Source organism: Oncorhynchus mykiss, chromosome 4 (assembly GCF_013265735.2).
Source record: "Oncorhynchus mykiss isolate Arlee chromosome 4, USDA_OmykA_1.1, whole genome shotgun sequence".
Taxonomy (NCBI): Eukaryota; Metazoa; Chordata; class Actinopteri; order Salmoniformes; family Salmonidae; genus Oncorhynchus; species Oncorhynchus mykiss.
The window spans coordinates 27790001-27815924 of record NC_048568.1 but is presented as its reverse complement, the minus strand read 5'-3'; the positions used below and the strand labels follow the sequence as shown (position 1 = coordinate 27815924).

The following is a 25924-nucleotide window of genomic DNA, read 5'->3' as shown; positions in this document are numbered from 1 at the left end:
TTAGGCTTAGGGGTTAGGGTTACAATCAGGGTTAAGAAGTTTGGGTTAAGGTTGGGGGAAAATAGATTTTGAATGGGAATCAATTGTTTAGTACCCACAAGGATCATAAAACAAACGTGTGTGTGTGTGTTACCTGTTGACGAGCTGGTCAAAAAGCAGGCTCTGGTTGAGGTGTTCAAACTGGCTCTTCCTCACTCGGCAGCTCCTCTTCAGATCAATATGGCCGTTCATGTGAGAGTGGTCTCCTGCCCCGTCCACCTTATGGGCTGCCGGGGTCAAAGGTTACAGGTCAAAACAAAGCAGTCCAATCTAACGTATACGCCAACTAATAATGTACCTACATGCAAACAATGTCATGGTCTTAGAATAACCAAATTAAAGCTTTGGTAATGAAAATGATGTTACCATGTCCATTTTGCAGGGCACCAGATGACAACCTGAAACAACACATTGAGATGTGTCAATATAAACACATTGCAAAAAAAAAAAAAGACTGCTCAGACAAACAACAGATGGTGTTGAATCCACAGTCCACACGGCCAGTATAGGAATTGAACCCAAAACGGCCACAACCGGTGCCGTTCCCTTGCCCCCTCACCTGGTGCGGTGGGTGGACATGACCCAGGAGACCCTCTGGCCCTTAGCCTGAGACGAGGGAGTGATGTCACTAGAGCTTGGTGGGGTCTGTCTACGGGTCCGCTTCGAGGGAGGGGACATTCGAGGACTGCTAGGACTGCTCACATCACTGCTGGGATCATTCTGGAGGGGAGGAGGGACAGTGGTTAGAGAGATGGAGAGAGAGAGAGAGAGAGAGAGAGAGACAGCAAGCGAGAGACAGCGAGCGAGAGACAGCGAGAGAGAGACAGCGAGAGAGAGACAGCGAGAGAGAGACAGCGAGAGACAGCGAGAGAGAGACAGCGAGAGAGAGACAGCGAGAGAGAGACAGCGAGAGAGAGAGAGACAGCGAGAGAGAGAGACAGCGAGAGAGAGACAGCGAGAGAGAGAGAGACAGCGAGAGAGAGAGAGACAGCGAGAGAGAGAGACAGCGAGAGAGAGAGACAGCGAGAGAGAGACAGCGAGAAAGAGAGAGACAGCGAGAGAGAGAGAGAAAGCGAGAGAGAGAGAGAGAGAGACAGAGAGAGACAGCGAGAGAGAGAGACAGCGAGAGAGAGAGAGAGAGCGAGAGAGAGAGAGAGAGAGAGAGACAGCGAGAGAGAGAGAGAGAGACAGCGAGAGAGAGAGAGAGAGACAGCGAGAGAGAGAGAGAGAGAGACAGCGAGAGAGAGAGAGAGAGACAGCGAGAGAGAGAGAGAGAGACAGCGAGAGAGAGAGAGAGAGAGACAGCGAGAAAGAGAGAGAGACAGCGAGAGAGAGAGAGAGAGAGACAGCTAGAGAGAGAGAGCGAGAGAGAAAGACAGCTAGAGAGAGAGACAGCTAGAGAGAGAGAGAGAGACAGCGAGAGAGAGAGAGACAGCGAGAGAGAGAGAGAGAGAGAAAGACAGCTAGAGAGAGAGAGAGAGAGAGAGAGAGCTAGAGAGAGAGAGAAAGACAGCTAGAGAGAGAGCGAGAGAGAGAGGATGGAGATGAGAGAGAGAGAGAGCGAAAGACAGCTAGAGAAAGAGGATGGAGGAGAGAGAGAGAAAGACAGCTAGAAAGAGAGAGAGAGGATGGAGATGAGAGAGAGAGAAAAAAACAGCTAAAGAGAGAGAGGATGGAGATGAGAGAGTGAGAGAGAGAAAGACAGCTAGAGAGAGAGGATGGAGATGAGAGAGAGAAAGACAGCTAGAGAGAGAGAGGATGGAGATGAGAGAGCGAGAGAAAGACAGCTAGAGAGAGAGAGGATGGAGATGAAAGAGAGAGATATCTAATGGGTGAAATTCCACAGTGTGCCATCACAGCAGCAATATGTGTGACCTGTTGCCACGAGAAAAGGGCAACCAGTGAAGAACACACACCATTGTAAATACAACCCATATTTATGCTCATTTATGTTATCGGGAATAATTTTGCACGCCCAATTTTTCAGTTTTTGATTTGTTAAAAAAGTTTGAAATATCCAATAAATGTCGTTCCACTTCATGATTGTGTCCCACTTGTTGATTCTTCACAAAAAATACAGTTTTATATCTTTATGTTTGAAGCCTGAAATGTGGCAAAAGGTCGCAAAGTTCAAGGGGGCCGAATACTTTCGCAAGGCACTGTATATATATATATATATATATAATATGACATTTGTAATGTCTTTATTGTTTTGAAACTTCTGTATGTGTAATGTTTACTGTTTATTTCCCTTCATATATTATCTACCTCACTTGCTTTGGCAATGTTAAAACGTTTCCCATGCCAATAAAGCCATATATGAGTGTGAGAGCGCGAGAGAGCATGGAGATTAGAGAGAGAAAGAAAGACAGCTAGAGAGAGAGGATGGAGATTAGAGAGAGAAAGAAAGACAGCTAGAGAGAGACAGATAAACAGAGAGATGGAAAGAGATAGCAGGCGAAGTAAGTGAAGCAAAGCCAGACTGGCTGAGAGATAAAGATAAGTCTGCTGCAGACTTCCACAGAAGAAGAGATGGAGACAGAGGGAGAAAGGAGACCGAGATAGACTCGTTAATGCACTGAATGTTGATTTTTTAAATCTATACAGTTACATATCGGGATAATATTTCTGTCATTGTATCGTTTTGACAATATCGCAATATTATTTTTGTGCTTACGAGTTACCGTTTTCCGAATTAACTCTTAAAGATAAAGATCTTACATTTCAGTCATTCATTTATTAATTGTTACCTTCTAATCAGTCTTATTCTGAATATTGCAAAACAAATGATGAATCACCAATATACAAATTGGCTTCATTATTTATTTACTTACTAAATAACACAGAATTACATAAACACACAAACAGGATAGCTTACACACTGATTACTACATATAAATGCAATGAAAAGTCCCTAGAGGTCTTCCTAGCCATCATATCAGGTTAGTCAATGGAAAGGGGGTGGGGACAGATAAAGAGCAGGAAAGACAGAATGGACCCACTACATACAGTTGATAACTATGCTTATGGAAATGCTAATACTCTGCCATTCTTTCGAAAATAATTGCAATGTACATATTTAAGCTTATATTTTGTCGGCTCTCTCTGTTGAAATCGCCAGGTCCATTTTCTGTGGAGAGAGTTATTCAATCAGAAGTCTCTGGTTGTGTTCCCCAGACGTCAAAATGTATTTAGTAGCTTCTCAGATTTCTCGGAGTGTCTGTTATATTGGATACGTCAGACGTACCAATGGTCGGTCCCCGCTGGTCTAATGTAAAGTTCGTCACAGTTCCTTTTATGCACTCTGGAAAAAGGGGGCATTCCATGACGCAGACATAATGTCTGTGCTCATGTGGGTGTGGTCACCGACTGGTTAAGACAATTATCTCATTTAGAAGGCTAACATCACATCTTCTAACAAATGGTTTCATATTAAATCATATAAGTTCCACAACATATAGATGTGAATGATCACTGGGAAATATACACATTCAGAGATAGTTGTTGTTCTACTGTTCTACTTATTCATCACAAATTAGTAATGAATTCGACATGATTCTTCTTTAAGTACCTACAGACCCTTCCAACTGCTGGGATTACAGAAATATTGTTTCATTATCCAAACGTGGATGTCACAGTACTACAGAATCTCTGTTGTAACAATGGGATTTTTAACTTCCCTTTCATTGTGTGGGAGAGTGAGAGTGTTCCTGCAGGTATTTACAACTGTCATAAAACTGGTGGGAGAGAGAGAGAGAGAGAGAGAGAGAGAGAGAGAGAAGGGGAGATCTGGCGCCTATGATCCTCACCCAAAAGGGCAAGTCATGACAGCAATATGTTTGAAACACCGAATCCCAATACATATAGAATTGTGACAAACATGAGAATGGCAATACATATTGCCACCAACATATCGTGATTGTGAGTAATATGGAGTCGGAGGGAATGGTGGCTGTTTTAAAGGCTCCTGAACAATTGTGCGAAAGACCTTGATTATCGCGGACCAGGCCCAAATCCCAGACACTCAAAGGTGGAGACGGCGCTATAGATGCCGGCGTGCGGGATAACTGACGAAACGAAGTCGGAGTGTGGATAAATCGCCTCTACCATCTGTTCTATTGGTGAACATGCAATCACTGGAGAATAAAGTGGATGAGCTCGGTTCAAGACTATAATATCAACGTGATCTGAAGTAGGCTTTGGCGGAATACTGTATGCCGGGATATTTGGAAATAGCCACGGGGTGGTTTTTCAACACCGTTGGAACTACATTTACATTTTAATATTTGTAGCTATTTTTTTAAGTAAATACCTGCAGTCAACTTGTACGTTGTACAATACGTTAGGCAATAAAACAGATTGCGTTCTTCATTTCACCTCTCACATTATGAAGCTTATTATGTAGTTCCCCAGAACAGTTGAGCCAGTCAGGTGTTTGTTTGTAAATAGCACAATGGGAGAAAGCAGGAGCAGGTGAGTGCAGCTGTGCATTGACAGGGTTACACTTCATATTTAAAGTCAGTGTTTATTTTCTTCAATAGAGTGATCAGGGACATTCAACTATAGTTTCAATTCACAGAAAATACAACAGTGCAACATATAAATCAGTAAATCGGTTCATTTTCATAAGAGGACAGAAGTGCAACACTATTTGACTGGCAGCCACACCAGTCAATGAGCTTACATTTTTTATTGCAAAAACAATGCATGGCCATCATATTTCTAATGTTTAGATTTATAATAGAAAGAATGTAGCGAGCTACATTTCCTAATGTAAAATGCATCTTCCATTTTACTGGAGAAACATAGGCTGGCTACACTGGGAAAAGTCCCTGGAGAAAAGTAGTATCATTCAGAACGCTGTCTGCTGATAGATGAGAATTCAGAAACAGCATTCTGAGTTTAGAAGTGCAACTGAAGAACAAAATGGCTGACACCGAGCAGAAATTACAATAAGAAACATTTTAGATCTGCAGCAAGATATTTCGTAGGCAGCTAATTTTTTCCTGCGTGAAAAACGCAAAACAATGCGTTAACGACCCCTAAGTTTAACTTGCTATCCAAGGGCGTTTATACATATAGCCCTCTTGAAAAGAACTGATCTCAGCCCTATGTAAAGTGAACTGGGTAAAAAAAAAGCAGCAAAAGAACTCCATTATCTCTGTATTCACACTGCCCTTGTCTTTGAATGAGGACAACTATTTCGTCAGTTCCACAAGTACTCTAGGTTTTTAGAAAGTACAGGAGAAGCCCTTCAATCAGAACGTGTTATCGGACAGCTAGATATACCTACTTACATTTGGGCAGCTAATATATTGCATTTAATAAAAATGAGACAATAATAGTAATCGGAAGATAGCAATAAAATTTGAAAGTTGAGTGTCTAACCATTTCGTACCTTCCAGCTCAGGCTGTCGGTCCCCGCTGGTCTAATGTAAAGTTCGTCACAGTTCCTTTTATGCACTCTGGAAAAAGGGGGCGTTCCATGACGCAGACATAATGTCTGTGCTCATGTGGGTGTGGTCACTGACTGGTTTCCCATGCTTGTACATGTAATAGTAACAGAATAAATAGCAATAGAATAACTGCACAATAAATAATGTTGTAATTAAATTATACACCCAAGGTAGGCAACTACCCCTTTAAGAGCTAGATTAGATTTTGTACTCCATGTTGTGATTCTCACCAAATAAGTTGTCTTCACACTATTCAAATCCTGCAATCAATGAACAGCTGATGAAGCTCTCAGCCTATAGATCACATGTAGCAAACAAATAATCTTAACTAAAAGCTACACACATTTTGGAATTTCTGTGCGTCCTTGACAATCGCTAATCAATATTCAAAAACAGCAGATTTTTCTCGAGAACCTGCACACCATCTATCTTTTGTGGCACCAACAATGGTGTTTATAGCATGTGAAACGGTGTTGCAGTAGTCTAGTGTGTGGTGCAGGAATAATGAAAAGCGAACCCAGGGAGCTTTGCATTCACATTGCCCTAAAAAAAGGGAACCGGATATCAGAATTCAAGTGAACCGAACTCAGACCACCCCTCGAGAGGTCTCAGTTCGGTTCGCTTCGGGGGGCTCTTTTGAGGGGTCTGAGTTCATTTGGAGTGTTCACACTGCACAAAAAAATTAAGCAACCGCACTGAGATAACAAAAATTGTCTGAAAGGGACCAAGTGTGAAAAGACCCAAAGTAAGTGGCTGAATTAATCAGGTGACGGGGCATTATATTCTGTTTGCTTTCTGAGAGTTTGAGAAGTCAAAGCCCTTTTGATGAGATATTTGTACAGCTGCCACTGCCATCTTGATTTCCTTGCATTTTGTTCTCGGCCAGTCTGCTTCTCCCCCCTCTTCTCCGAGCAGAGGAGGCCCGTCGCCCTAGTGACTCCATGCAGACATGCTGCTGGAGAGCCAGTACTGTTCTTCCTTCAGACAAGCATGCGTCAAACCTTTGTTCATTAGCAATGTCTCTCGTTCACATTCGCTCCTACCTATATATGTATAACTTTATGATCTGAATTGCCTGTCTTGCAGTTTGTTTATTTTCATTTGCACTTGTTAGCATATTGAACTAGCAGCCTCCAAGGAAATCTGCTATTATGACAATAGGCTCAGCAAAAAAAAGAAACGGCCCTTTTTCAGGACCCTGTCCTTCAAAGATAATTCGTTGTAAAGGGTTTAAACACTGTTTCCCATGTTCAATGAACCATAAATAATTATTGAACACGCACATACGGAACGCTCTAAGACACTAACAGCTTACAAATGGTAGGCAATTAAGGTCAGTTATGAAAACTTAGAACAGTAAAGAGGCCTTTCTACGGACTCTGAAAAACACCAAAAGAAAGATGCCCAGGGTCCCTGCTCATCTGCCTTAGGCATGCTGCAAGGAGGCATGAGGACTGCAGATGTGACCAGGGCAATAAATTGCAATGTCTGTACTGTGAGACGCCTAAAACAGCGCTACAGAGAAACAGGACAGACAGCTGATCGTCCTCGCAGTGGCAGACCACGTGTAACAACACCTGCACAGGATCGGTACATTCGAACATCACACCTGCAGGACAGATACAGGATGGCACCAATAACTGCCCAAGTTACACCAGGAACGCACACTCTCCATCAGTGCTCAGACTGTCCGCAATAGGATGAGAGAGGCTGGACTGAGGGCTTGTAGGCATGTTGCAAGGCAGGTCCTCACCAGACATTATCAGCAACAACGTCGCCTATGGGCACAAACCCATAGTCGCTGGACCAGACAGGACTGGCAAAAAGTGCTCTTCACTGACGAGTCGCGGTTTTGTCTCACCAGGGGTGATGGTCGAATTCACGTTTATCGTCAAAGGAATGAGCGTTACACCGAGGCCTGTACTCTGGAGCGGGATCGATTTAGAGGTGGAGGGTCCGTCATGGTCTGGGGCGGTGTGTCACAGCATCATCGGACTGAGCTTGTTGTCATTGCAGGCAATCTTAACGCTGTGCGTTACAGGGAAGACATCCTCCTCCCATATGTGGTAACCTTCCTGCAGCCTCATCCTGACATGACCCTCCAGCATGACAATGCCACCAGCCATACTGCTCGTTCTGTGTGTAATTTCCTGCAAGACAGGAAGGTCAGTGTTCTGCCATGGCTAGTGAAGAGCTCAGATCTGGGACCTGTTGGATTGGAGGGTGAAGGCTAGGGCCATTCCCCCCAGAAATGTCCAGGAACTTGCAGGTGCCTTGGTGGAAGAGTGGGGTAACATCTCACAGCAAGAACTAATTCAGCTGGTGGCCACACCAGATACTGACTGTTACTTTTAATTTTTTCCCCCACTTTGATCAGAGACATATTATTCAATTCCTATTAGTCACATGTCTGTGGAACTTGTTCAGCTTGTCTCAGTTGTTGAATCTTGTTATGTTCATAAAAATATTTACACGTTACGTTTGTTGAAAATAAACCCAGTTGACAGTGAGAGGACATTTCTTTTTTTGCTGAGTTTAGATGCCAAATTAGCTTTTATGACGTTTTTGGTGCCCCCTTGTGTACTAAACCGGTTATACCGTAAATCCCAGAGGGACAGAAGGATGGAATGAAAATCTGGATACCGCACAACCATTATCTTAACTAGAATATCCTATGTATCTCCGAGTCATGGTTTAATAAGGACAAAGTAAATATAAATCTAGCTGTTTTTTCTAAACATTGGCAGGACAAAACTTGTGTATCAACGAAGCTTAGAGGGGAGTGTGCGTCTCTTTTTTAAACAACAACTGGTGCGATCTCTAATATTAAGGAAGTCTCAAGTAGAGGTCGACCGATTATGATTTTTCACCACCGATACCGATTATTGGAGGACCCAAAAAAAAGCCGATACCGATTAAATCGGACAATTTTTTATTTATATGCATACATATATATTTGTAATAATGACAATTACAACAATACTGAATGAACAATGAACACTTATTTTAACTTAATAAAATACATCAATAAAACCAATTTAGTCTCAAATAAATAATGAATCATGCTCAATTTGGTTTAAATAACGCAAAAACAGTGTTGGAGAAGAAAGTAAAAGTGCAATATGTGCCATGTAAAAAAGCTAACGTTTAAGTTCCTTGCTCAGAACATGAGAACATATGAAAGCTGGTGGTTCAATATTACCAGTTCTTCAATATTCCCAGTTAAGACGTTTTAGGTTGTATTTATTATAGAATTTATGACACGTCGACTATTTCTCTCTATAACATTTGTATTTCATATACCTTTAACTATTGGATGTTCTTATAGGCACTTTAGTATTGCCAGCCTAATCTCAGGAGTTGATAGGCTTGAAGTCATAAACAGCGCCGTGAAGCAAGAATTTCTAAGAGCTGCTGGCAAACGCAGTAAAGTTTGAATGAATGCTTACGAGCCTGCTGCCACCTACCACCGCTGATTCAGCCTGCTCTATCAAATATCAAATCATATACTTAATTATAATAAAACACAGAAATACGAGCCGTTGGTCATTAATGTGGTCACATCCGGAAACTATCATTTAGAAAACAAAACATTTATTATTTCAGTGAAATACGGAACCATTCCTTATTTTATCGAACAGGTGGCAACCCCAAGTCTAAATATTGCTGTTACATTGCACAACCTTCAATGTTATGTCATAATTATGTAAAATTCTGGCTAATTAGTTCGCAATGAGCGAGGCGGCCCAAACTGTTACATATACCCTGAATCTATGTGCAATGAACGCAAGAGAAGTGACACAATTTCCCTAGTTAATATTGCCTGCTAACATTAATTTATTTTAACTAAATATGCAGGTTTAAAAAATATATATACTTCTTTGTATTGATTTTAAGAAAAGGCTTTGATGGTTATGGTTAGGTACATTTGTGCAACGATTGTGCTTTTTTTCATGAATGAGCTTTTGTTAAATCATTCCCCGTTTGACGAAGTAGGCTGTGAATCAATGATAAATTAACAGGCACCGTATTGATTATATGCAACGCAGGACAAGCTAGTTAACTTAGTAATATTATCAACCGTGTGTAGTTAACTAGTGATTGTGAAGATTGATTGTTTTTTATAAGATACGTTTAATGCTAGCTAGCAACTTACCATGGCTCCTTGCTGCACTTGCGTAACAAGTGGTTACGATGTGGTCACGATTTTTTCTTAACTGACTTGCCAAGTTAAATAAAGGTAACATTTTTTTTTAACTAATATACCTCATGATACACCACACTATTTACAAAGAGTTTATCTACATTTTTGTAGCTATCTATTTACCACTACGAACTGATGCTGGCACTAAGACCGCACTCAACAAGAAAATGCTCACCCAGAGGCGGTGCTCCTACTGGCCGGTGACTTAATGTATAAAAACTGAAACCTGTTTCCACCTACTTTCTACCAGCATGTCACCTGTTCAACTAGAGGCGGAAATAAAACTCTAGATCACCTTCATTCCAAAACGCGGACACACATACAAACTCTCCCTCAATTTGGCAAATCTGACCATAAACCATAATCCTCCTGTGCCCCAGAACCCCAAGGTACCCTGTCTAAATGACTATCGCCCCATAGCACTCTCATCTGAAATTATGGTCATGGCTCACAACACCATCCTCCCAGACACCCTGGACCCAATCCAATATGCATACATCCCCAACAGATTCACAGATGACGCAGTCTCAATTGCATTCCACACTGCCCTTCTCGACCTGTACAAAATGAATATCTACAGTGGGGAGAACAAGTATTTGATACACTGCCGATTTTGCAGGATTTCCTACTTACAAAGCATGTAGAGGTCTGTAATTTTTATCATAGGTACACTTCAACTGTGAGAGACGGAATCTAAAACAAAAATTCCAGAAAATCACATTGTATGATTTTTAAGTAATTCATTTGCATTGGGCCACCCCCAGGTGGTGAGAGTAGGCAACAACACATACGCCAGGCTGACCCTCAACATGGGGGCCCCTCAGGGGTGCATGATTAGTCTACAGCTGCACCATTGAGAGCATTTTGACTGGCTGCATCACTGCTTGGTATGACAACTGCTCGGCATCCAACCGCAAGGAGCTACAAGAGGGTAGTGCGGACAGCCCAGTACATCACTGGGGCCAAGCTCTGCCATCCTGGACCTCTATACCAGGCAGTGTCAGAGGAAGGCACAAAATAATTGTCAAAGACTCCATCCACCCAAGTCATAGACTGTTCTCTCTGCTACCACACAACAAGTGGTACCGACGCACCAATTCTGGGACCAACAGGACCCTGAACCACTTCTACCGCCAAGCTATAAGACTGCAAACTACTTAACCAGTAGCTACCTGGAATATCTGCAATGAACCTTTTTGCACTAATCTCTTTTGACTCATCACTCACGCTGCCGTTCCTATTTATTATCTATTCCATTGCCTAGTCACTTTGTCCCTACCTACATGTACAGTTGAAAGCAGAAGTTTACATACACTTAGGTTGGAGTCATTAAAACTTGTTTTTCAACCACTCCACTCTCCACACTTTTGGCAAGTCGGTTAGGACATGTACTTTGTGCATGACAAGTAACTTTTCCAACAATTGTTTAGACAGATTATTTCACTTATAATTCACTGTATCACAATTCCAGTGGGTCAGAAGTTTACATACACCCAAGTTGACTGTGCCTTTAAACACCTTGGAAAATTCCAGAAAATGATATAATTGGAGTCAATTGGAGGTGTACCTGTATTTCAAGGCCTACCTTCAAACTCAGTGCCTCTTTGCTTGACATCATGGGAAAATCAAAAGAAATCAGCCAAGACCTCAGAAAAAAAAATCTGACCTCCGCAAGTCTGGTTCATCCTTGGGAGCAATTTCCAAACTCCTGAAGGTAACACGTTCATACAAACAATAGTACGTATAGTATAAATACCATGGGACCACGCAGCCGTCATACCAGATGCATTCTGGCTCCAAGAAATGAACGTACGTTGGTGCGAAAAGTGCAAATCAATCCCAGAACAGCAACAAAGGACCTTGTGAAGATGCTGGAGGAAACCGGTACAAAAGTATCTATATCCACAGTAAAACGAGTCCTATATCCACATAACCTGAAAGGCCAGTCAGCAAGGAAGAAGCCACTGCTCCAAAACCACCATAAAAAAGCCAGACTACGGTTTGCAACTGCACATGGGGACAAAGATCATACTTTTTGGAGAAATGTCCTCTGGTCTGATGAAACAAAAATAGAATTGTTTGGCCATAATGACCATCATTATGTTTGGAGGAAAAAGGGGGAGGCTTCCAAGCCGAAGAACACCATCCCAACCGTGAAGCACAGGGGTGGCAGCATCATGTTGTGGGGGTGCTTTGCTGCAGGAGGGACTGCTGCACTTCAGAAAATAAATGGCATCATGAGGCAGGAAAATTATGTGGATACATTGAAGCAACATCCCAAGACATCAGTCAGGAAGTTAACGCTTGGTCACAAATGGGTCTTCCAAATATACAATGATCCCAAGCATACTTCAAAAGTTGTGGCAAAATGGCTTAAGGACAACAAAGTCAAGGTATTGGGGTGGCCATCACAAATCCCTGACCTCAATCCTATAGAAAAGATGTGGGCAGAACTGAAAAGGCGTGTGCGAGCAAGGAGACCTGTAAACCTGAATCCGTTACACCAGCTCTGTCAGGAGGAATGCGCCAACATTCACCCAACTTATTGTGGGAAGCTTGTGGAAGGAAACCTGAAACATTTCACCCAAGTTAAACCATTTAAAAAGGCAATGCTACCAAATACTAATTGAGTGTATGTAAACTTCTGACCCACTGGGAATGTGATGAAAGAAATAAAAGCTTAAATAAATCACTCTACTATTATTCTGACATTTCACATTTTAAAATAAAGTGGTGATCCTAACTGACCTAAGACAGGGAATTTTTACTAGGATTAAATGTCAGGAATTGTGAAAAACTGAGTTTAAATGTATTTGGCTAAGGTGTATGTAAACTTCTGACTTCAACTGTACATATCTACCTCAATTAATTTGCACCCCTACACTTCTACTTATTACTGGTACCCCGTGTATACAGCCAAATTATCATTCCTCTTTTTGTATTTATTCCTTTTTTCCTCTGCATTGTTGGGAAGTGCCCTTTAAGTGAGCATTTCACTGTTCGTCTATACTAAAGCATGTGACAAATAAAATTACTTGGATAATATTGTATCCTGAGGTCCCTGGCAATTCCCAGGCCTACTGAACCATACCCCACTGAGGAGGATAAAGATGCCATGTCCTTGGTACTTGTATGTCCTTTAGTCTGTAAGCCTCCCTTCCTTATTGATACAACACAATAGCCTGTCTGATGCCATACACCACTGCTAGCAGCCTACAGGGAGACTAGTCTGACTATCACCCAGATGAGACAAGGAGAAATGTGCATCACACATCAATGACTGTACGTAAGGACTGTGTTCTGTTCAATCTTTCACTCAGCATTCCATTCACACTTGCTCTCTCTCTCACTGTTCCTCCCAGCCCGTCTTGTGTCTGCGCTCCTGTGAATACTTATCTGTCAAAACTCTGTCACTGTTATTGAGGTGAGACTGCACTGCAGCCATACAAGAAAAATGGGGCACCTATAAAGGACTGGAACCACTATCCTGGCTCCAGATCTGTTTGTCCCGGTTTTTGTTGTCAAATGGCAATAATAAACAGAATTTAATTTAAAGACTAATTTCCTTCATTTAAAATAAATTAACAGTACAGTGCATATTTTCAAGGTTAGCCCAAAAGCTGTTTCATCTTATCAATATTAAGTTGTTTCATCTTATTGTCCAATGGGAATCCATGCAGCCGTTTCATACTTAAAACATACATCATTCAGGCTCCGTAAACTTGATTTAATGGCGAGAAGGTGGGAAAACAACAGGGAAAATATGCATACTTTAGGAAACTCAATTTTCCACCACCCTTCTAGTGGCTAAATGCTAGTCCCGATGTTGTGTTCAGCCAATCAGGTTGCAGCAGTCTGTTGCTTACACTTGGTCCGAATGCTGTACACAATGTCAGGAAGTAGCATTAGCCACAAAGCATGGAGGAGGAAAATGCTGTTTCATTTTTTTTTTAAATGCACATATTTTTCGCCTTCTCTCCATTACAGTTAAGCAGGAAATCGACGCCTTTGTAGCCTGAATGGAGAATGTTTTATGTACAAAGCGTCCACATGGGATAGGACAGTATAGCCAATTGGACGGTAACATGGAATGACCCAATATCGCCATCTGCCGGACTGTAGACTATATTCAGGTATAATTTCAAACCTAGTGCGTCAAACTGGAAAGTTTACATTTATTCAACACCGAACAACCTGTTGCACAATTGAAGACATATTTCGATTATCAGAGTAACTAATGTTAAGTTTCAAATGGACAATAAATCAGTAAAACACTCAAGAGGGTAAGCAAATATTAATTTTGCAAATTGTAATTGTATTCACAACATCTTGGCTACATTTACGTATACGTTGGTACACCATTGTTTACATTTTGGATCGTTATTGTTGTGACATAATGCTTCAAATCCGACATTAACACTTTAATCTTTAGCATACTATTTTAACCTGCAATAAACTAAACCCCCTTAATATTAAGTCAACAGTAGCCCGTATAGTTGTTCACTTTAAGTTTTTTTTACAAACAAAAAAGTTCAGCGAGTTCAACTTCAAGCTAGCTAGCTACATAAAGCGAGCTAACGTCAACTGTTGTGAATCACAAGGGTTCCCTTTGAGTTCCCTTCCCCCACAACAAGCTAGCTAGTAATAGCCTGTCATTTCTTTACATATAGCGATAAACACGGTTAGCAATACAACATGCTTATCGATAACGTTCAACACGTCAACTGCCCCGTGTCTCTTTGTTTTAAGCTGTCGAGTATACACCAAGACATGCTAGCTAGCAGTCTTTCCTGCCAGCCAGTGCGGTAGACTGTAGCAGGGGCAACACAAAGGGAACTCAACTTGGAGCTAGCAACGCGCTAACCTGCAAGCTATCAGTCAAGCAATGCCGTTCGTGTTAATGGCAAGCTTTTTAATTAATGCATGCAAAGCCACATGTATTCGTAAAATAAATTATGTTGGTGTCAAATATTGTACACCTTTTAAAAAAAGAAAAAAGTAATGAGAACCGGCTTGAGGCCAAAGCTAGCTAGCATAGCTTGCCGGGCAGTGGAGAAAATAACCCGCTTACATGTTCTTCATTCCTGGCGGAAGATCGGGTCCTGGACGAGATGAAGAGAGTGCTCGGCTCATGCCGAGAGCTCTTTCTTGTGTTCACCATGATTTTTCAGTTTATTTGCACTTGTTTAGTCTGTCTATCCGTCTGTAGACTGCCTCAGTGAGCACGGCATTGAAGCGCCATTTCTCTTTCGCTAGTTCTCCTGGCAAAATTCGCTCGCGGACCACTTCCGCTTTGCAATGCTTGTCAGTCCAGGGACTAGACTTCAGAAATACCAAAGTTGTGTTATTTGATGAGGATAGATCAAACGTTTAATTGAAATAGTTGCATGTAGCCATATCACATAAATATATATATATTTTTTTCTGGGGGGGGGGGGGGGGGGGGGGGGGTTGCCATTCTACTCTACTACAACTGGCTAGCTATCTAATCTGACTGAAGTCAAGTCATTTCAGTTTTCCAAAAACGTTCGTATTTTACTGTTACTGTTACAATTACTTGTAGCTAATATAACGGACATTTTCTTGTAAAATGTAACGGTTATTTAATTGTCTCGTTTAAGAAAAATGAACTGATACTACTGAGTTTATTCGATTAAATGTGATTTCACTTGATAAAATTATAAATGTCTCCTGATGTCTGCAATTTACAGTCGAGCCACGTGCGCGCGTGCAGTTGTTGTTTTGGTTTGCAGCCACAGAGCACAACTGGACGGAAATGATGAACATGCAAATAACTGATTCATTGTTCATTGTAGTAGCCTACCTGTAATTAATTTCTTAACCGACTGTTTAGCAATGTTTATTTTGCCTGGGAAATCAGTAGAATGTTCTACACTTTCATCAAGCAAATTGCTAAAATTCTGAAAGTGTCTCTGACTCACTGTGCTTATAGGCCACACAACAACACCATATGCATCGTGTGTGAGAGAGAGAGGGTGAATACTACCGGTGTTGGCCAACGGAGCTGACCATCTGTTTTGTTCTTGTTGAACGTGTGATGGATGGGTCTAGCTAATAGCTAAAAGTCTAACAAAAAACTGAGAATATTCCTATCATACTAAGCATTTCTTTAACTATGCACAAAATACAATGAATCACAAACACCTCCATTAGCCTACAATATGGCATAGAGTATTTTTTGTTTATAAAGTATTAAATAGTCTATTTCAGTCTGAAACTACTACCAAAAGAAAGCACTACCTGCTGTGCTCAGTCAGCACCACAGAGGCCAAACCAGATGCCGCGTTCACGTGATAGCCGGAACCAGGAATCTCGGACATTTTCGACTTGCTAACTGGTTGAACGCGGCACATGTTTAACTACAAACAGTTAGCAAGCGAGTTTCATAGGTTCGACTATTACGTGAACGCTTCAAGTGAGCTTCTAGTGAAAACATTACGGCAGCTGGAGCGCAGAGACGGCGCTGACGTCAAAGAAATTGCTCATCAGAAACTTGGCTGTAGCCTAGCAGCCCATGATTAAGACGAGAACACGAACTGGTAAAACAATGATATGTAAAGCCTATTTATGTGCAAACGCTAATATGTAATCACAACTCGATGAGCGATGCATTTTAGGCATATATTTTCAGGGAATCACAGTTGCAAAATACGTTGTCTGCCAGACGCGCCTTATGTAATTCTGTCGCATGTTGAAATGTGTGTGAATCCGTGTGATATTTGATAAAGGTGATTTAAATATATATTGTGCAAACTAATATTTCGATCTATTAATCACAGGCAGGAACTACTATTTTGTATTTTGTAGCCTAGATAGTAGGCCTACATTCTCAATAGATCAGGGCTTTCAGTGGTTTTATTTAAGCCTACAATTGCATGGCTAAGTCGATTGAACTGTCGTGTCGTGATCTATCAAAACAAATTGTTAATAGTCTGATTTGGCACTTGAGCATGCGTATATGGTGCCTTTTAAAATTATGGAATGATATGATAATATTGATTATATATTTGTTCCAACTGCTGTCTAAAAAGCATCACAACAAGTGATATCGCATATTCTTCATGTCAGAGTTTTCTTCCCTGGTGTGTTTTGTCAGATGGACAACAGCAGAACACATCATGAAAGACATTGACACAAGAGGGAGTGACAAAGATGATACCTGGTGAGTGATCTGAAAGAACTAACAACCAAGGACTTACACATTTGGAAGTCACTTTTATCAGTTACCTTCATAATTGTTCCAGGTGTGATGGGACAGAGAACGAGGAAGAGGAGGTTCCTATAAGAAGAAGTTTCTCTGTGGAGGATCTTCTGGATGAGGTGGAGAAAATCAGCAATGTTGCCTCTGGAGGCTCAAAGGTCAGGAAACAAACAGGAAGTTCCTGCATCTAGAGTCTACAGTATCTCTCAACCCTATTATATTGTTATGATCAATACTCATACACATTCATCCTGTTGATGTCTGTGGTTGTTGGATGTTCAAGGTGAAGGTGGTGGTGAGACTGTGGAAGGATGGCTTCACCCTGAATGACGAGGAGTTCAGGAGCTACTCTGTACAGGAGAACCAGGATTTCCTGGAAGCCATCAAACGAGGGTATGGCAACTATTCTTACTTTAATATACTAGGTTAATTGATCAAATATCCCGTCTATATATACTTTAGCTTTTTTCCTGATCCTGATTTTCCCATCCACCCCTCCCCTTTCCTTGCTGATTTATCTACCAGTTGTGTTCTTCTCTCTGTAAAATGTATTGATTGATTGGTTGGTTGACATGCCTGTCTGTCCGGTTCCAGTGAGCTGCCTGTGGAGTTGGAGAGCAGGGCAGAGGAGGAGGAACTGGAGGTGAATGTAGAGGATCTAACAGAGGAGGCGTATGTTCCCAGGAAGAAGACCTTTCATCCCTTCAGTGGGCCAGGGTACAGGCTGGGCAGGTGAGACATGCAATGGGACAGATAGATGGACGGACAGACAGACAGACTGACAGACAGGGAGAGAGAAGAGGGCTAGGCAGGTGAGACGGCTCAGTCAGAAGTTCTTGCAATTTCTTTGGTGGTTGTGTCATGCTATATTATAGCACTAGGTGTCACACTAAAAAATCTTCAAAGCTTTGTCATGTGACATCTTCAAAGAGTTGACTGTGTGTGCGTGTGTGTCCAGTGTTGCTCCCAGAGTAGTGGTCCGGTCTCCATCGGTGCACGAGGAGGGGGAGTTCCTCCCGATCCCCATGATAACACTGGACCACGGCCTCCCTGTCACCTCTCTGCAAATCTGGTTGGCTGACGGCAGGAGGCTGGTGCAGAGGTTCAACCTATCACACAGGTGGATATTACACTGATATAACCCCTCATACTATCCACACAAAAACAATATTTTGTCAAAATGCAAAATCCTGATAATGTGGTCAGTGAAACTTTGCTTCTTGAAAGTCCAATATCTTGAAAACTTGACTGCAGACATGCAAAACATGTCAGCAGTCAAGTTTGTATCAACAGTGAACTAATTAACTATATTTTGGTATTTTTTGTTTTGAGTGAATTTTCCCTTTATAACAGTATAGGAACTCACTGTATAGGAATGTGTCTGTCCTAAAGTGCCCTGCCCGAAGCAGTTGGTCCTTACATCCATGATTCTTATAAGCTCAGTACACTGAATAAGCCAGGTCTTTTAAGGTTATCCTACTGACCATGACATAATCGTTCATATTCATCCTCGCTTGATCTAGCGTGCCTGACTCTGCACCTGGGCCATGTTATCCCCTAGCACAGGGCATCATGTTACAGTTGAAGTCAGAAGTTTACATACACCTTAGCCAAGTACATTTAAACTCAGTTTTTCACAATTCCTGACATTTAACCTTAGTAAAAATCCCTGTTTTAGGTCAATTAGGATCACCACTTTATTTTAAGAATGTGAAATGTCAGAATAATAGTCGAGAGAATGATTTATTTCAGCTTTTATTTCTTTCATCACATTCCCAGTGGGTCAGAATTTAACATACACTCAATTACTATTTGGTAGCATTGCCTTTAAATTGTTTAACTTGGGTCAAACGTTTCAGGTAGCCTTCCACAAGCTTCCCACAATAAGTTGGGTGAATGTTGGCGCATTCCTCCTGACAGAGCTGGTGTAACTGAGTCAGGTTTCTAGGCCTCCTTGCTCGCACACACTTTTTCAGCTCTGCCCACACATTTTCTATAGGATTGAGGTCAGGGCTTTGTGATGGCCACTCCAATACCTTGACTTTGTTGTCCTTAAGCCATTTTGCCACAACTTTGGAAGTATGCTTGGGGTCATTGTCCATTTGGAAGACCCATTTGTGACCAAGCTTTAACTGATGTCTTGGGATGTTGCTTCAATATATCCACATAATTTTCCTGCCTCATGATGCCATCTATTTTGTGAAGTGCAGCAGTCCCTCCTGCAGCAAAGCACCCCCACAACATGATGCTGCCACCCCTGTGCTTCACGGTTGGGATGGTGTTCTTCAGCTTGCAAGCCACCCCCTTTTTCCTCCAAACATAACAATGGTCATTATGGCCAAACAGTTCTATTTTTATTTCATCAGAACAGAGGACATTTCTCCAAAAAGTACGATCTTTGTCCCCATGTGCAGTTGCAAACCGTAGTCTGGCTTTTTTATGGCAATTTTGGAGCAGTGGCTTCTTCCTTGCTGAGCGGCCTTTCAGGTTATGTGAATATAGGACTCGTTTTACTGTGGATATAGATACTGTTTCCTCCAGCATCTTCACAAGGTCCTTTGCTGTTGTTCTGGGATTGAGTTGCACTTTTTGCACCAAAGTACGTTCATCTCTAGGAGACAGAATGCGTCTCCTTCCTGAGCGGTATGACGGCTGCGTGGTCCCATGGTGTTTATACTTGCGTACTATTGTTAGTATAGATGAACGTGGTACCTTCAGGCATTTGGAAATTGCTCCCAAGGATGAACCCATTTTTTTCGGAGGTCTTTGCTGATTTATTTAGATTTTCCCATGATGTCAAACAAAGAAGCACTGAGTTTGAAGGTAGGCCTTGAAATACATGCACAGGTACTCAAATGATGTCAATTAGCCTATCAGAAGCGTCTAAAGCCATGACATAATTTTCTGGAATTTTCCAAGCTGTTTAAAGGCACAGTCAATTTAGTGTAAACACCTGACCCACTGGAATTGTGCTAGTGAAATAATCTGTCTGTAAACAATTGTTGGAAAAATTACTTGTGTCATGCACAAAGTAGATGTCCTAACCGACTTGCCAAATCTATGGTTTGTTAACAAGAAATTTGTGGAGTGGTTGAAAAACGAGTTTTAATGTCTCCATCCTAAGTGTATTTAAACCTCCGACTTCAATTGTATATCATATAATTAGAATTCCCAGAACAGGCACTCCAATTCAAGTCAATGTTCCATATTGGTTGTGAGGGGAAGAAATACCGGTACGGCCATTCTTTACATTCTATTTCTATCTCATGTGTTCTGTCTCCTGCTGCGTGGGGCCTGCTGACTGCAGAAAACCTGATGTGACAGTGTAGATCTATACGATCCCTAGAAAGGGATTGCGTAACTGATATGCATGATTTATTATGTAACGGTTAGCTGAGCGAGACAGGGAGAGAAGTATGGGCTCCCTATGGGGCTTCATATCAGTATGAGATCATGTTTACTATATACAGTGCATTCAGGAATTATTCAGACCCTTTGACTTTTTCTGCATTTTGTTACCTTACTGCCTCATTCTAAAATGGATTAAATAGTTTTTTCCCTCATCAATTTACACACAATAGCCCATAATGTCAAAGCAAAAACAGGTTTTTAGAATATTTAGCAAATGTATTTTAAAAAACTACTGAAATATCACATTAAGTAAGTATTCAGACCCATTACTACTCAGTACTTTGTTGAAGCACCTTTGGCAGCAATTACAGCCTCGAGTCTTCTTGGCTATGACGCTACAAGCTTGGCACACCTGTATTTGGGGAGTTTCTCCCATTCTACTTACAGATTGTCTCCAGCTCTGTCAGGTTGGATGGTGGAGCGTTGCTGCACAGCTATTTTCAGGTCTCTCCAGAGATGTTTGATCGGGTTCAAGTCTGGGCTCTGGCTGGGCCACTCAAGGACATTCAGAGACTTGTCCTGAAGCCACTCCTGCGTTGTTTTGGCTGTGTGCTGAGGGTCGTTGTCCTGTTGGAAGGTGAACCTTCTCCCCAGTCTAAGGTCCTGAGTGCTCTGGAGCAGGTTGTCAACTAGGATCTCTCTGTACTCTGCTCCGTTCATCTTTCCCTCGATCCTGACTAGTCTCCCAGTCCCTGCCGCTGAAAAACATCCCCACAACATAATGATGCTACCAGCACCATGCTTCACCGTAAGGGTGGTGCCAGGTTTCTTCCAGTCTTAAAAAAAAAAAAAAATGTATTTCACCTTCGTTTAACCAGGTAGGCTAGTTGAGAACAAGTTCTCATTTGCAACTGCGACCTGGCCAAGATAAAGCATAGCAGTGTGAACAGACAACAACACAGAGTTACACATGGAGTAAACAATAAACAAGTCAATAACATAGTAGAAACAAAAAAAATCTATATACATTGTGTGCAAAAGGCATGAGGAGGTAGGCAAGAAATAGGCCATAGGAGTGAATAATTACAATTTAGCAGATTAACACTGGAGTGATAAATGACCAGATGAACATGTGCAGGTAGAGATACTGGTGTGCAAAAGAGCAGAAAAGTAAATAAAATAAAAACAGTATGGGGATGAGGTAGGTAAATTGGGTGGACTATGTACAGCTGTAGCGATCGGTTAGCTGCTCAGATAGCAGATGTTTAAAGTTGGTGAGGGAGATAAAAGTCTCCAACTTCAGAGATTTTTGCAATTTGTTCCAGTCGCAGGCAGCAGAGAACTGGAAGGAAAGACGGCCAAATTAGGTTTTGGCTTTAGGGATGATCAGTGAGATACACCTGCTTAGCGCGTGCTACGGGTGGGTGTTGCCTTCGTGACCAGTGAACTGAGATAAGGCGGAGCTTTACCTAGCATAGACTTGTAGATGACCTGGAGCCAGTGGGTCTGGCGACGAACATGTAGCGAGGGCCAGCCAACTAGAGCATACAGGTCGCAGTGGTGGGTGGTATAAGGTGCTTTAGTAACAAAACGGATGGCACTGTGATAAACTGCATCCAGTTTGCTGAGTAGAGTATTGGAAGCTATTTTGTAGATGATATCGCCGAAGTCGAGGATTGGTAGGATAGTCAGTTTTGCGGCGTGAGTGAAGGAGGCTTTGTTACGAAATAGAAAGCCAACTCTAGATTTGATTTTTGGATTGGAGATGTTTGATATGACACTTGGCATTCAGGCCAAAGAGTTCAATCTTGGTTTCATCAGACCAGAGAATCTTGTTTCTCATGGTCCGAGAGTCTTTAGGTGACTTTTGGCAAACTCCAAGCGGGATGTCATGTGCCTTTTACTGAGGAGTGGCTTCCGTCTGGCCACTCTACCATAATGGCCTGATTGGTGGAGTGCTGCAGAGAAGGTTGTCCTTTTGGAAGGTTCTCCCATCTCTACAGAGGAGCTCTGTGACAGTGACCATCGGGTTCTTGGTGTCACCTTGGTGTCACCACCCTGACCAAGGCCCTTCTCCCCCGATTACTCAGTTTGGCTGGGCGGACAGCTCTAGGAAGTGTCTTGGCGGTTCCAAACTTCTTCCATTTAAGAATGATGGAGGCCACTGTGTTCTTGGGGACCTTCAATGCTGCACAACATTTTTTGTTACCCTTCCCCATATCTGTGCCTCGTCACAATTCTGTCTTGGAGCTCTACGGACAATTCCTTCGACCTCATATCTTGGTTTTTGCTCTGACGTGCACTGTCAGCTGTGGGACATTATATGTTATGTCCAATCAGTTTAATTTACTACAGGTGGACTGGAATAAAGTTGTATAAACAGCTCAAGGATGATCAATGGAAACAGGATGCACCTGAGCTCAATTTAGAGTTTCATAGCAAAGGGTCTGTCATGACTGTCCTGATCAGGTTTCAGGAGACCACAACCCTAAAGATTATCTCTCAACCCCAACAGAGGAGGAGAGATCTAGGGGTCTGAAGATGTGGGGGTTTTATGACCCCTCACGCCCCTGGTAAATCTTGGGCCATAGACAACATTCCTGTGTCCTGTCACTATGGAGAACCAGCCTCAGAACATTAAACATGAAATAAAGGGACTTTGGAACAATGGTTTCCGTCAGCCACAAAGGTGGTCATGACGATAGATGGAATATGAAAATGTATGTCATTTTTTTGTTTTCTTAGTAAAGGTTAATAGATGATGTTATTACGAAAACATTGTAACTGTAAGAGTTTTCCTAGGATATGCTTGGTGTTTATACATTGTACGTTGTATTGAAAATGTCCAAATCAAAGAGAATGTTTTGGTAAAGATGAAATGTGAAGTTAGTTGTCTAAAATTGGATTTGAGTCAAATCTAGACCTTGCCTCTTAACTTGGTACGCCCAGAGAATTGCCCTAAAGGCGGTTACGCCCACTTCTGACCCGAGGGTATAAGACATGCTGGTGAAGAATTAACATAAGTGACCCAAGCTGCAGCCGAGGTCTAAAATGTCAACGCACCCAAAACTCAACCCAAGGTTGAAGACAAAGAAATATTTTTCTACCCATGCTACTGATGAGTATGGGCCTAAGCGGGTGAATTCAAACCGGACCACCTAGCCTCCACTCTCCATCGAATCGTGGTATCTACACTGTTTCATTCCTACGCTGTGAGCTCTGAGCTACAGAGCTGTCTGCCCTCAGAAGAGCCCTCCCAGAGCAAGGGCGAGGAATCAGACCAAAAGGACACTGACATCGTGTGGACGACCAGATAGTTGTGCCCGAGAAGTGCGTCATTGAGAAGCCTAAACGACCCACGCGGAGCTTCCCATCTGAGACCTCCCACACGTAATTCCATCATTATATTTTGACCCATAAGTGCGGCAGATTGGGGCATGGCTAGAGTTAGAATAGCATAGCTGACAAATTCACCCACATGTATATTTCTCTCGTGTACTTTCTCTTTTAAATCCCCATTTTGGGTTTCACGTGCCATAGTGTGTTGGCCCATTATACTAAGTTCTAATCAATAGCCAATTCTGTAAGCAATTCATGTTTATTCAATGTATATTTCAGTGACTCAAACGTAACAAAATCTATGGGCTGATGTGGGCTAGTTGTTCTGGACATTTTCTGACAAGTTATAAATGGCTCTCTAAGATATGCAATGACTTACATGACAGGAGGAAAACTAATGATGCACAACCCAATTTCATAATTGCGCCCCACTGTTTGGGAACCACTGGTATAGAGAGCAATGGTGTGTAGATGTTTTGTAGGGGAAATACTTGACTATTTTCCTGTTATGTTGTTCCGAGACACAGTTTGCTAATAAGTGATCATTAGTATTTATTTAACACATTTCTGAATTCACAGAATTGTTTGCCAATGCTAATTTTGTGTGTATGTTTGTGTGCCTGCATGATTCCCTCTATGCGTCTGTATGTGTGAGCTCATCTCTGTGTTGTGTCCTCCTCAGGATTAGTGACGTTCACGACTATGTCCAGCGCTGTCAGAGGAACGGCTCACCTTTCATCTTGACCACCTCACTTCCTTTCCGCGAGCTCCGGGAGGAGGAGCTAAGTCTGGAGCAGGCGGACCTAGCTAATGCTGTCATTGTCCAGAGGCCCCTCAACACAGAGCCCCCCTTTGGACACTCCTGAGTCCTGACCAATTGGAACATTCACAGAGACCCTGAAATCCCACCCACTGGTCACACAGACCCTTTTCCCAACAGAAACATCCCTCTTAGTTCACTCCTGAAGTGAAGGCAATACTCATATACAGTAGTCCCTCTGGTCTGTCCAGGGTGGAGATGTTGCTCCCAATCCCCAGTCACAGCCCCCCTTATATTCATCCAAGCCTCCTCTACTCCCCTCTTTCCTCTGTAGCTGCTGACGTCTCACATCACTCCTTGAGCATCAACAGGGCTCCAACTGACTCCACTACCGCTCTAGCAATGTGATGAAAACCCAACACAGCCAATTCAGCCGTATCTTCCTATGTGTCTATCAATCAGTGCTGTAAAATGTTCCCTAAGCTCAACATGTCTTCCTATTCTGTAACTATTACCAAGGATATGGAATACACTGTGAATGTTGTGCACTATTTTAAAGTGCATTAATGTTGTGTTTGATTGGTGGTTATTAAGCGGCGATAGTCTAGCGTGCGTCAAGAAAACATTCTGCATCATCATTCTGTCTTTATGGAAAAGGTGCAATCACATTTAACATTTTGACTGCAGTGGGCTAAGTCAGGGTCACAGTGTTTCCTGGTAGTCTTAAACAAATATACTTAGAAACGAAAGTATACACCTCACACATGGAAACGGAGTCGATGTCTTTAAATGTACAGTACACTATGCACCACACCTGCTTACTTCCTGATCAATAATAAACTACGTCCTTCAACTATCCAATCATTTTCTTGCTGCTTTAGACCTTTTCTCAACTGATAATGAAAAGTTTAGTTGTACAATTTTTCTAGGAAGGGATTCCTTGACTACTAACCGTTTTACATAAAAGATATACATATAATATATTTGGTGTGGTGAAATAGCTTGAATTGACATTTTAGTCATTTAGAAGATGCTCTTATCCAGAGCATCTTACATTGGTGCATTCTATAATGAGACTCCATTTTCACTTGACATGCCTTGTGGTTTTCCACTTGAGTGAGGCCAGTGTGCTGGTGTGTGTGTGTCCTGTTCTCTCCCCGGGCTCTGCCTGTTCATGGCAAGATGAATACCATTATCCATTTTCAATATTTGAAGCCACAAGGACCACAGGAGACATGAGAGAGAAGAGGACTCAAGGAGAGTAATGTGAGAGTCCTGGAGTGGTCAATATAAGATGGGGGGGGGGGGGGGGGGGGGGGGGGAGAGTAGACACAGCTGGAAATACTTTGGACATTGAATCTAATGATCATTTTTGATCATCATTAGGCCTAAAACCAGACATAGGCCTAGGTATTTTCTTTGTCTCCCCATGTGCTCTTCTGGCCTGGTGGCCTGCCAGCGAGATCCTGGAGTAAAAGAGAACGCATTTCCTCTCAACATATTTAATAACACTAAGCACGCCTGGAATTACGTCCCATATTTGTCTTCCAAAA

At 42.1% G+C, this 25924-nt stretch overlaps 2 protein-coding genes across 7 annotated transcripts in view; one reads left to right on the top strand and one right to left on the bottom strand.

Annotated features, from left to right (window-relative positions):
• Positions 1-15002, bottom strand: part of LOC110522440 (ATPase family AAA domain-containing protein 2B) — a 161445-nt gene extending 146443 nt beyond the window's left edge. Inside the window, exons 1-5 of one of the 3 annotated variants that reach the window (XM_036976045.1) lie at positions 14771-14971; positions 6466-6473; positions 599-759; positions 406-437; positions 134-266 (exon numbers count right to left, since the gene is read on the bottom strand). In XM_036976045.1, the coding sequence (XP_036831940.1) occupies positions 134-266; positions 406-437; positions 599-717 (284 nt within the window). In that variant the 5' untranslated portion in view covers positions 718-759; positions 6466-6473; positions 14771-14971. Of the gene's footprint in view, positions 1-133; positions 267-405; positions 438-598; positions 760-6465; positions 6474-14770 lie in introns of all 3 variants that reach the window. The other 2 variants (XM_036976043.1, XM_036976044.1) reach the window with 2 other exon arrangements.
• Positions 13839-25232, top strand: ubxn2a (UBX domain protein 2A). 4 transcript variants are annotated; one of them, XM_021600821.2, is made up of 7 exons: positions 13844-13982; positions 16817-16882; positions 16965-17079; positions 17205-17314; positions 17516-17653; positions 17880-18041; positions 24294-25232. In XM_021600821.2, exons 1-7 carry the CDS (start codon positions 13951-13953, stop codon positions 24475-24477), a joined length of 807 nt encoding a protein of 268 aa, XP_021456496.1. In that variant the 5' UTR covers positions 13844-13950; the 3' UTR covers positions 24478-25232. The 4 variants fall into 4 exon arrangements, with proteins under 4 accessions (XP_021456499.1, XP_021456496.1, XP_021456497.1 ...); XM_021600822.2 differs by lacking the exon at positions 13844-13982 and adding an exon at positions 16107-16259; XM_021600823.2 differs by lacking the exon at positions 13844-13982 and adding an exon at positions 16286-16448.
• The last annotated feature ends 692 nt before the right edge of the window (positions 25233-25924 follow it).

Bases quoted from the DNA above. Each gene is read 5' to 3' on its own strand.
- ubxn2a (XM_021600821.2), top strand. From the start codon at position 13,951: ATGGACAATAAATCAGTAAAACACTCAAGAGG. The intron at 13,983-16,816 runs GTAAGCAAATAT...GTGTTTTGTCAG, and splicing joins TCAGTAAAACACTCAAGAGG to ATGGACAACAGCAGAACACA. The intron at 17,654-17,879 runs GTGAGACATGCA...GTGTGTGTCCAG, and splicing joins CCAGGGTACAGGCTGGGCAG to TGTTGCTCCCAGAGTAGTGG.